Source organism: Fukomys damarensis, unplaced genomic scaffold (genome assembly GCF_012274545.1).
Source record: "Fukomys damarensis isolate Sample0158 unplaced genomic scaffold, DMR_v1.0_HiC HiC_scaffold_7, whole genome shotgun sequence".
Lineage (NCBI taxonomy): Eukaryota > Metazoa > Chordata > Mammalia > Rodentia > Bathyergidae > Fukomys > Fukomys damarensis.
In genome coordinates, this window is record NW_022900919.1 from 33,292,315 (window position 1) to 33,305,072 (window position 12,758).

General features: G+C 34.4%; 1 protein-coding gene across 1 annotated transcript in view; it reads left to right on the forward strand.

The window, feature by feature from the left end:
- Tasp1 (taspase 1) overlaps positions 1-12,758 on the forward strand; it is a 226,943-nt gene that overhangs the window by 47,216 nt on the left and 166,969 nt on the right. The window contains exon 7 of the mRNA XM_010634096.2: positions 4,259-4,338. Coding sequence (XP_010632398.1) covers positions 4,259-4,338 — 80 coding nt within the window. The remainder of the gene's footprint in view (positions 1-4,258; positions 4,339-12,758) is intronic.

Genomic DNA, 12,758 nt, shown 5'->3' on the forward strand with positions numbered 1-12,758 from the left:
TTTTTTTTTTTTAAAATTTTTTTTTTTTTTTTTTTTTTTTTTTTTTTGGTGCTGGGGATCAAACTCAGGTCCTTGAGCTTTCAAGGCAGGCAGTGGAATTACTGAGCTAAATCCCAGGCCCCTAATGGTTACATTTTTAAAGAGTCATTTTTGGAGATTGATCTTAAGATATTTATAGTTGAAATTATATCTGATTATTTGCTTCAAAATAATCTCAGAAGGAGTATACACTTCAGTACTATTGTTAAAGCAGTGATGATCTGTTGGATTTATTATCTTGTTTTGTGTATGATTATTGCCATAGTACAGTTGGACTCTATAACAAAATATCTTAGGTCGGGTTGTTGATAAACAACATTTTATTTTTCCCAGTTCTGAAGGCTGAGAAGTCCTAGATTTATGGGGCAGCAGGTTTGGTGTTTGTTGAGGGCAGTGTCCTCCTGTATGGTGCCATTGTGCTGAGCCCTGCATGGTGTGAGGAGCCTCCCTGAGGCCTCTAACACATTCATGTGAGGGCTCTGCCTTCCTGACCCAAATACCTGTCTAGTTCTATGGTGTTAGATCAAACTAGGAATTTTTGGTGGAGGAACACAGACATTCATAGCAGTTTATACTTTTGAAAATCTCTTGATAAAAATTTAAGAGTTTCATTCTTGTTTAATTTGACTGTGTATTATTTCCAAATATAGGAAGTTCTGTAAGTTTTACATGATCAAAAGCCAAAGTTGTCTTCTTCAATTTTACATATTGTTATATTTATGGTGATAGGCAAAATAGAAATATGTTGAAGTTCAAAGAAATAGCTATTTTTTTCTTTTATATCTTTCTCATTCAGAATTAATTAATTACTTATTTTTGGTTTCTTGAGAAGAGTCTCATCTGTAATTCACTTACTATGTAGCCTAGGTTGGCCTCAAATTCATGACGATCCTATTGCCTCTGACTCCTTAGTGCTGGGATTACAGGCATGCACCAGTAGCCCAGCTCAGAGTAGTGCATTTTGACCTTTGATCCCTGAGGACCCTTAAGAGCTTTCTGAATCCATTACATTGTAATTTAGACTACTGTTTTTGCCTAGCTGGCCCATTCCAAATGTTTAGTTCTGTAAACACATACAACTCAGCCTATTGAGAGTGTTAGTCACTGCATCTCAGTACTGGTCTCAGCAGAGTATTGCTGCTTTGTTTTATGACCCACTTTAGTGTAAATTAAAATGGGCATAATACAAGGAAAAAACTAGTCTTTAAGATAAGAAAGTTGATTTTGTTTAGCATCTTGCCAGTGTTTAATTCTCAGTATGCTTCAGGCATTGTTCTAGTTTGAGATTTATTGATTAAGAAAACAAAGATTTTCTACCCTTATGAAGCTTATAGTATGTAAGAGGGAGACACAAATAAACCAGTAAAAATAATGTATAAGTTACAAATTATAAAAGTGGAAAAAATATAGAAAGAGGAAGATGAGGGTATTGTAATTATTGAATACAGAAAAAGTGTATTTTGTTGGGATACAGTTTTATTTTCATTTTTCATTCATGATTAACCTGCAATAATTATAGTGTAATTATGAGGGGAAGTGTGATATTTCAACACGTGTATACAGTATGTACTGATCATTTCAAAGTAGGATGCATTTTTCATAGGTCTCATCAAAGAAGAATATTTGAGCAAGTGAGGGAATTTCCCATTGGGAAGCAGGGGAAGAGCCAGATAGAGGGTACTGTTAGGGTGAAGCCTGTGAGGTACCTGCCTCCTTGGATTATTGTGGCTTTAACAAAAGATTAGAATAGATTATGCAGGGAGGCAGGGGCCATAAGAGATGAGATAGGGAGAGAGGGAGAATCTGTTCACTTGGGAGTTTACAGAGTTACCGTGTTTATACTAGTCCTTACCTGAAGTTTTGTGGGGTTTTGAGAAGAGAAAGACATTATTTGACTTGTGTTTTGCAAAGATTTCAATGGATGGTCTGCTGAAAATTGACTAGAATGGGGGTGGTTGGGGGACAAGGCGAGCATAGAAGTAGTGAGGCCATTGCTGCAATGCAGGTGTCTTCTGATGGTGGTTCAGGTGACAGTGGTAGGAGCGGGGAAGGTATGAAGTCGTCATATTCCAGGCATATTGTAAAGTTCATGCAATTTTCTAATGTATTTTAATGAACTCTTTAAAAGGTTTTTCTTTGGAGGGTCAGAAAAAAGCTTGAGAGAAGTGTAAATTGGCTCTGCATTTAATATTGTGGAAAATGATTTCCCCCACATATTAAAAATAGAATTTTTTGCAAAAATTTGTACTAAAATGATAATCACAAGCAGTAATATGATGTTTTGTGTGATGATGAGCTACTAGCCAATCATTTTTTGATAGTAAGGAAAGCTCACATATTTTGAATGCTTCCCCTAAAATGACATTCAAGTATTTACCTTCTTATAAATATTTTCAGTTGCCCAAAATATATAAAAATGCATAGTAGATTGTAGAAAATTGATTGTGTTTATAATAAAACCTATGAGTGATAAAGGACTGATAAATGAAGCCAGTGCTGTATTGTAAAATGCCACTTATTCTGATGCTGGGACTGAACCCAAAGTGACCAGTGCAGTGCTAAGAGTACTAGACTCAGCTCAGAACTTCTGTCTTGATTATTTAGATTACTATTTCAGGGCCAGGTTTTTAGCTCAGTGGTTCTGCCATCTGCTTCACAAGTGCAAGGTCCTGAGTTTGATCCCCAGTACCCCCCGCCAAAAGACAGATTACTATTTCAGCTTCTCTTTTACATGTTCGCATTAATATGTTGTTTTATCAAGTTCTTTTTCTAGAAGAAGAAAGTGCTAACAATGCTGCCAGGAAAGCTCAAGTCTATATCTGTGGTTCTTTTATTATTCTAACATTTGAACTTTATATGAGAGCTTTTCTTTGAAGTGATCTTCATTTGGGAAAACTGTTTTCTATTCTCAGAATCCTTTAGAATTTTCTAAAATAGATATGTAAAGAGATAAAATTTATTATTCTTGTTTGCCCTATCTCCTCTTTTTTCAGTGCTTCATTTTTATTAGGCCATGTGCAATGGTACATGCTTATTTATCCCAGCTATCAGGAGGCTAAGGCAGAAGAATTCCAAGAGGGCAGGCTAGGCCAGTTTTAGTGAGAAGACCCTGTTTAAAAATAAAAATAAGTGAAAAGACTTGAAAGTAGTTCAGTGGTAGAGTGCCCTTAGGTTTGATCCTCACTTAGTACTGTCAAACAAGATAAAGGAAAAAAGGAAATGTTATTGGGGTTAACCATTTAATTTCTTGTTTGAACAATTTGGATATGTTTCTGAGTGGCTGACTAGATTATGAGTTTTTAGTGTTGGAATGATTAGAACAGAAATACACAATTCTCAAAATGAAAAACTGGTTGGGGATTTAGCTCAGTGGTTCCTCCACCTGCCCTGCCTGCAAGTTCAAGGACCTGAGTTTGGTCCCTGGTATCAAACAAACAAATAGAATAAGAAACTAATAAGCAGACAGGTACAAGTTCAAGGAATCCATTAATAACTGGCTAAGATCTTTAAGAAGTTGGTTACAGAAGAAGATGAAATGCTTGTTATGGTTGCTACTTTCTAGTAGGTCAAATTACTTAGGGGGTGGGTAGTTATCCTGCATACTAACTGAAATCTTTGAAAATAAGTTTTTTCAGAGTAAGTTAGTAGTATCCTATTACTTTGTTAGGTAAAAACTTTCAGTTTAGGACTTAAAAATCTCTTTTGGTACATAGCACAGTACTTTTACTCATCGTAATAAAAATGATTCTGAAGGTTATGTATGTATTTTTGTTTCATTGAGATTTCGAAATTTAAGGTATCTCATTGTATTTGGGCATCTCTAAATGTACCTACTCATTTTCAGTGGATTCAGGCATTCTACTAGACAAGAACACCAAAGCTGAACATACTCACTTAATCTTAGATTCCTAGCTTCCTGAAATGGATCTTTTGAAACAGACTCAGAACCATGTCAATCCAAGACAAATCTTCATATTTTCCACTGGGAAGTCAACTGTTTTTAGTGTGTTGATTTTCCCCTGTTTTTACTTGTTATTGCAAATGAGTAAAAATTTAAAAGAAATTTTGAGCATGTAGCAATCTTATTTTGAGCTAAATCTAGAATTATGTCTGTATACAGCACTTTTTTCAATTGCCACATAATATTACTTTATTATGTTATAGAATATTTAGAAGATGACATTATGCATTTTTAAAAGAATAATTTTTCTGTTGTTAGCTTTTTAGTTGGAGAAGGAGCCTACAGATGGGCATTAGATCATGGAATTCCCTCTTGCCCTCCTAACATCATGACTACAAGTAAGTAAAAACTTCAAAAACTAAGCTGTGTTACCACACATACCTGGAAGTGTTGCATTGTCTGTCATACAACCCATGTAGTATAGACATTTAAGGAAGAATGCTTCTACTGCATGTTGAAATATTTATAGTGAAAAGATACATTAAAAGTTACCTGACTTTTAAACCATTTTTATATTCCTGAGGCCTCCCAAATGCTTTTGCAGAACTATTGCCAAGGGATACTTCTAGGTTACTTGAAATAATTACTACTAATGAAACCATAGTACCACCCAAGAGGGAGAGAGGGAGAGATAGAGGGGAAAGGAGAGAGGGAGAGAACATAGATTAACATTTACTTGTGCTTGAGCTGTAGAAGGACTTTTTATGTACAAGTGCAAGGAAAGGCAAAAGAAAGCTGTTCCACATAAAATAAAAAAATTTTACAAATATGACAAAAGGATATATATATATATATCTGTATCTATGAATGTGTTTAGTGAGCATTAATTAGATTTTTAAAAATCTTTGGAAAAATCCTGTGTTCAACAAAGGAATGTGGGTAAATTATATATTCTTACAAATGAAACATTCCAAAATAACTACAAATTGTTGTGAATGCTAATGTATGATAGTGATAAAATTTAATGATTTTAAAAAGTGGAAATGATGTTATAAATATGTATAGATGTGTATCTATTTTAAAAAAGAAAATAGCTATATATTTGCATAAATGTACTAATTGCTTTCAAGATTAAAGATTTTATCAAAGTAATCTGAATCTAACAATCAGATGAAAAATGAATCATTAACTTTAAGAAAAATGCATAGAAAATACATGATTGTATTTTTTAGCAGGTATAAAATAAGACTCAGTTCTTAGAAATACATTCAAAATGAATACATTGTATCTGAAAGTTGTAAGACAGGTGAAGAGAAGAAAACTGTGTGAGCAACAGTGAAACAGGAGTAGGAGAGTTCTTAGCACTCCTAGTCTTAGCACTTGTAGTCCCCGTCATTCATTCTGTCTTACAATCTCTCTAGTGGAATTAACTTTTGAGTTCATACGCCAGGTAGGCAGTCATCTGCCAGTCTGTTGATTTCTTGCAGGGAGATGCTGCTACCTGGCACTTTCCAGTCCAGTCTCCTTAGATCTGCTGTAAAGCGATCAGCTCTGAACTTTACCTTGGGCTTCCATTTGCTTCTTTCCAGTATCAAATTTTGTTCCTGTATCTTCATGTGTTTCTTTTTCTTCTTTTCTTTCCATGTGAAACTGGAAATTATTTTCCCTTAGGTTTTAAAAGAAATTATTTTCTTATCATTTGGTTTCTAGACTTGCTACTATGCAAGTCTTCTAGTTCTTGTGATATATTTTGTTTCTACAAGGAAGCTTTAATTCCCATGTTTTGATTATTGCAGTGAAACATTTTGGGATGTTTTCCCTCTTCTTTTCATTCTTAATGATGAGTATTGATTTTGCAGTTTCAGCTTGGAAATCTGTGTGCTTTAGTTTTAGGGAAATTAAACAGCTTGTGGAGTAATTTCTTCCTCCATATTTTTCTATTTAAAAATTTTTATTAATTAAATATTGGATCTTATACTTCAGTTCTCTGTATTTTTCTCAAATATTATTTTCTCTCCTTTCTAAACCCTTTACTTTTTCCCTGATTTCTGAGTTTTTTCTATTTTGGTCTCCCAAATTATCTACTTTTGATGAATTTATAATTTTAGTTTATGTATATTAGATTTCTAGAGCTCCATCTCTGATTCTTATTCTTATTCTTTTGGGGAGGTACCCGGGATTGAACTCAGGACCCTGTACTTGTGAGGCAGGCAGAGGATCCCTTGAGCTAAATCCCTGGCCCCTATTGTTATTTTAAGTAGCATCCTGTTTTTGTTTAAGGATGTAATATTTTTGCTGTTTGTTCTCATCTACTTGCTGTTTGTTCTTATCTACTGAATCTACTTCCTTTTACTTTTTTTCATTTATTGTGGACTCAATACACGTGAAATTTTTTAGCTATCTGGTGGCCCTAAATTTTCATATTCATAAGTAAGAAATTTAAGAGCCATTATCAAGCTTTGTGCTTGAGAGCAGGCCTTACTGACCTTAAGGTGGGTTTGATCAGGCTTTTTTTTGGAGTGCCTGATACCTGCCCCCATCTGTGCCTGATGTCCTTAACTAATTTGAAGGCTCATCTGGTTCATCCTCTCCAAAAAGTAAACCTTATGTATTCTATAAACATGAAGGGGGGATTTGGGAATAGCTGTTCCCTATTGTTAGTTTCTCCCAGTTCTTCTGTTTTTAGTTCGAAGCTGGCTTTCAGAGCTAAAGTAGATTATAGACATGCGCTACCATGCCCAGCTTAGAGTGTCAATGTTATGTTTAGCATATTTGTATAAAAAGGTGTTATAAAATGACTATTACTAGATTCTGTTGGATAACAAAATATTTTTAATTACACATTAATCTTTTATGTTCATAACAAGAAAAACGTAATATTCTGTAGATTTCTTATAGTTTAAATAACCTACCAGCAAGAATTGTTCTCTGAATGAATGAAATACCTGAAATTTAAAGGATACATGAATGTGCTTTTTGCAAAAAGAATAAAATTGACCTATAGTGTATTTAAAAAGAGAAATTACAGCTATTATGCAGATTAAAGAAAAACAAATATCATACTATGTTAGGCCACTTGCTTTATCAGTTAAACTCATTAATGATATGCTTTATAGAAGATAACCTTTTTGAGGGGCATAATTTTTAGGTTTTTAACCTTCTTGAATTTCCAAAAGATTTTAGGATGTCCTTGTGATATTGGTCCTAAGTGAACTTCAGGCACTTTAAACTTTTTCACACATATTCAGTATTTCATTCCTTTATATAGATTTGAATTTGTTCTTCTCCTCCTCTTCCCCCTCCTCCTCCTTCTCCTACTATACCTTTTCACATGCACATACACAGACTCAAACACACATACACTCACACTTTGTCTTTGGTTTTTAGCAGTTGAACTGTGATATGCATAGGTGTAGTATAGTGATTAGTTTATGCTGGATATGTAGTTAGTGTTTTTGGAAAAATTTCTTCGGATATTGTATGTTCTGTGTCCCATGCCTTTCATCATCTTTTTCTGGTTTTCAATTATATATATGAAAACATTAAAATATTTGATACTATCATATGGTTTTTTAAAATTCTTCTTTGCCAGTCAGAATATCTTTTATTTCTGTTTTTGGTGCACATATATATGATTTATTTAGGAAAATATCGCAAGGGTTTCATTTTCTGTTTTGAGATAATTCTAATTAAGTTGTAAGAAATAACAGAAAGACCCCATGTTTCCCTCAATGACCGAGTTTTTCTGTTTTTTCTTTGTTATCTAGCTGAAGGCTTATGATTTTATTTACCTTTAAATGAAACTAAATTTTTATTTCATTGGTCATTTGTAATTTATATTTTGGTCTCATTTAATTCTGGTCTTTATCATTCCTTTCATTTTATTAATTTTGGGTTTGATTTGTTCTTGCTTTTCTAGTACCTGGAGATGGATTATTATTTTATTTATTTGAACTATTTAATGTGGAAATTTATTACTCTAAGCTTTTTTTCTTAATTTTTTTCTGGTATGCTGTATATTTTGGTATATACCATTTTCATTTTCATGTGATTCAAAAATTTTTTTATTTTCTTTTTAAATTCTTTAGTGACCATTTGTTAAGGTTCATGTGGTTTAATTTTCATATATTTATTTTCTCTTGTTTTTGCTTTCTAACTTTATTTTTTATAATCAGAAAAGTACATGACATGATTTCAGTCTTTTTACAATTTCAGTTTTCTTAAATTTTTGTCTTATGTCCCAAAATACAGTGTACAGAATGTTCCATGTGCTGATAACTACGTGTCTTCTGAAACTGTTAGTTGAAATGGTCTGTAGATGTCTTTTAGCTCTACTTTTCTATAACTAATAATTTTTTGTTGATTTTCTCCCTGGATGATCAGTCCATTGTTGAAAGTTGGTGTTGAGGTCCCCGATTATTATTATTAGTATCTATTTCTCCCTTTAGGTATTATTTGTTGTATATATTTGGGTACTCTAGTATCGGGTGGATTAGTATTTATAACCATTATGTCCTCTGGCTGAGTAGATCATTTTTCATTGTAGGAATATATCTTCCTATGTATTTCCTTCCACCAGTGTTTCTTTTCTTTTTTAAAAAATAGATTTAGACTTAAGAGACCATCTGTGTAAGGATAGCTACACTTTCTCACTTTTTCTTCTGTTTTTATGGAATGTCTTCCTTCACTCTCATTAAATGTATCTCTTTATTGGTGAAACAAGTTTCTTGCGCTTTTTGTTTTTATTCATATGGGTAGGCTATTTTTATTGGAAAATTTAATCCATTTCCATTAAAAGTTATTGTTTCTCTGGTGTGAAAAACTGTAATAGTACGTAAGATCCTAATGAGATAATTGACAATGTGAAATAGGAAGAAAAGGGCTAAAGGTGTAGGGAAAGTGGGAAGGGTAGGGGAAAGATAATAAGGGAAAAGAAAAAATGTGAGAAAATGAAAATATGGAAATAAAGTGTTTGTAAATGGGGAGGGGAGGAGGGGGCTAATGGAGGGCAGGGATATGGGGAAAAAATGAGAACCAAGACCTGTCATGTAAAGGTACAAGATCCCAATAATGAATGTAACTGTACTGTATACCTAAAATGTACCAATAAACTAAAAAAAATATTTATTGTTAATAACTAAGAACTTACTACTTCCGTCATTTTGTTAATTGCTTCCTGATTTGTGTGTTATTTATCTCCACCTCTCGTTTTTTGGTGGTTTTCTGTAGCAGTAAGTTTTGATTCTTTTCTCTTTGCTTTGTATGTCTGTTTTATGAGTGAATTTTATTTCATTCCTTTTCATGATGGTATTACTCTTTTGCTTCCAAATGTAGCCCTCTCTTAAGCCTTTCTCATATGGCTATTGTAAATATTTCCTTAGTTTTTGCTCAACTTAGAGACACTGTTTCTTCTTTATTTCAGATAGATAGCTTTTCTGGGTATTGGTAATTGGCAAGATTTTTTTTTTCACCCTAATAGGACTGTGTATATTATTCCATTCTCTTCTGTCCTGTAATGTTTCTGCTTTTCTGCTGAGAATGTTGCTGTTAGTGTAATGGGGATTCCCTTACACATATGCTATTCTCTTGTTGTTTTTGTAATTCTGTATTTTACTTTTGACAGTTTGATTGTAATATGCCTCAGAGAGGGTCATTTTGGTTGAATCATCTTGGGATCTTTTGAGCTCCCCACATCTGGATATCTATATCTCTGAAAACTTGAGAGTTTTCAACTATTGTTTAATTAGATTTTCAATACTGTTTACCTTTTCTTTTACTTCAAGAACTCCCTTAATGTGAATATTTATTTGTATAATGGTGTACTATAGTTTTGTAGGCTTTTTCCATTCTCTGTATGTGTGTCTGACTGAGTTATTTAAAAGGTCTGTCTTTGCTGGGCATGGTGGTGCATGCCTGTAATCCCACCACTCAGGAAGTTGAAGCAGGAGGATTGCCCTGAGTTCAAGGCCAGCCTAGCTACATACTAAGTTTGGGGCTAGTCTCAACTACATGGTAGGACCCTGTCACAAACACACACACACACACACATACACACACAATAAAACAAATGAAAAAAAATAAAAAGATCTGCCTTTAATTCCGAAATTATTTTTCTGGTTGGTCTAGTTTATTTTTTTCCCCTCCTGGGGATCCAATTGAGGGCCTATGTCATACTAGATAATAGCTTGACAACTGAGTCACCACCTTAGCCTTACTGTTGATGCTTTTAATTGTACTCTCTTTTTTTTTTTTATTTATTTTTATTTTTTTTGGTACCAGGGATTTAACTTGGGCCCTTGCACTTTCGAGGCAGGTAGCGGTACTAGACAAATCCCAGCACCCCCATTAATTAAATAAACTCTTTAGCTCCAAGATGTCTGTTTGTTTTAAATGGTTTTTATTTTGTAGTTGAATTTCTCATTCAGATTATGAATTGTTTTCCTCATTTAGTTGAATTTTCTATAGTATGTATTGCATCTCACTGTTATTTGGATCATGTTTTAGATACCTTTTAATTCATTTCATAGATTTTGTTACATTTGTGTTCCATTGAAGGTGTTGTGCTTCCTTGTTTTTTCAGGCTTCTTGTGTCCCTTTATTGATATCTGTCTATTGGGTATAACAGTCACCTTTTCCAATTTTCTGGACTAGTGTTCTTCTCAACAGATCTGAGCCTTCCTTCCTTCCTTCCCTCTTTCTTTGCCAAAATGTGTCAGTTGGGCAGGTGCTTTGGATTAGGTTCTGAGTATGCACAGAAATACAGTTTTCTTGTGATTTCTTCAGTTGTACTCAGCATCATGGGTGTCTGTGAATACTTCAGTGGTTTAGAGTGCATGTGTTTGTGGGGATAGAAGTGGTCATAGGCCACCAGGGTTGCATGACCTCAGGTACCATGAAGGTGAGTTTTGATGGCAGTGGCACCAGCTCTAATCTAGAGCCATGGGCTGGTCAGGTGTGGTGGTGCACACTTGTAAACCCAGCACTTGGAGGCTGAGGCAGGAGGTTTGCTGTGAGTTCAAAACCAGCCTGAACTAATAGTGAGACCTTGTCTCAACCCCCCAACCTCCCCGAAAAAAACCCCAACAAAACAAACAAACAAACAAAACCAGAGCCATGGACTGTGGAGGTCATGTCCTAAGGCTCTGTGGGGGAAAGTACTGATGGTGGTGTAGTCACCAGCAGTGGCAGCTGTGATACTAAGGGTATGGGTCTTGAACCTATACCTCCTCAGGCTGCACAGCATAAGTATTAATGGCACTGGGGATGTTTGTGACATTGGGGATATTGTCTGTGAGCGGTATCTTGGGATGGGTCACTTGAGTTTTCCTACTTGGCCTTTGATGATTCTTTTGGATATTTATATTCATGTTTTTCATCAAATTTAGCAAGTTTTCAGTTTTCTTGAAATTTGTTTTTTCCTTTCATTCTTTCTTCTTCTGAGGTTCTGCATTGTCTAATCTTGCACAATCTGTGCAAGTTCCCCTTGAACAGACTAAAAGTTTTCTAAGACTTCTTTTTTCTTTCCCATCCTCTTCACTTCGTCCTACTCTTAATGCTCTACTATGATCTAGGACATTCTTTTCTACATATGGTTCCTATTGGGCTAGGCAGGGGTGGACTGACTTAGTTCTAGATCTTAGTTCTAGATCTGTCATTCTAGATCTAGTCAGTGGCTTATGGTGGAGTGTCTGCTATAAAACTTTCTGCCTTTGATATGCCTTGAACTTGATTTTTACTTCTTTGTATTTAATGAAACACAAGTGTGCACCAGTGTTGGCAAATGCTCTTAGTATTTCATCCTTGGTTTAAGCCTCACTTCCCCCAGATTTTAGTTGGATACTTTGTATAAGGCTTATTATATATTTTTTTATTTTATTTTTCGGTACTGGGAATTGAACTCCAGCTCTTGTGCTTGTGAGGCAGGCGCTGGAACCACTGAGCTAAATCCTCGGCCCTAGGCTTATTATATCTTAAAGGTAATACTTTTTATATTTTATCCACAATTACTCTGAACAGTTTAGTCTGCTGTTACAAGGAAACTTAACCTCTTTGAGTGTGTTAGGTGCTGTTTTATAATTTCTTATTGGATATTAAAAATCTGTATATCAAACTTAAAAATTTACACATATAATTATCAAATGTAATATTCTACATTTATATACAATTACAGAATATCACTTTATAATGTATAATAATTATATAAAATATAATATCCTGTAATTTTTGTTTTTTTGTACCGGGGATCAAACTTGGGCGAAACCACTGAGCTAAATCCCAGCACAATATCCTGTAATTTTAACAATACAATGTGTTATATAGTATAATGTTCTCTAGTCATGATTTGAACCCTATTTGCCTTTTCAAATCTGCCTGGTCATTTTATTATCTGTTGTTCCTTAGCCATACTTTCCAATATCTTCCTTTTATTTCTCATATCTTATATTTTTATAGAATGTCTTAGTTACTTTCTCATGGCTGGGACAAAGTCCCTTACAACCAAAATTCAAGGAAGAAAAGTTTATTTCAGCTCATAGTTTGTAGAGGTTTCAGTCCATAATTGGTGGGCTCCAAGGCAGACTGGGTGGCAGAGGTTTGTAGAGGAGAAACATTTCATGGCAGGCAGAAGAAAGCAAGAGCAAGCAAGAGACAAGTGACAAGCCTCTTTCTGTTCCTTATATCTTATCTCTTAGAGCTGGTGGCATGCACATCCTTAATTGTAGCATTGCATAAATCAGTCCTAGTGCCACACTCACTCTAGATCCAGTCACCTCTGAAAAGCTCCACCTGTGACCACATGAGGTTTTTTTTTTTTTTTTTT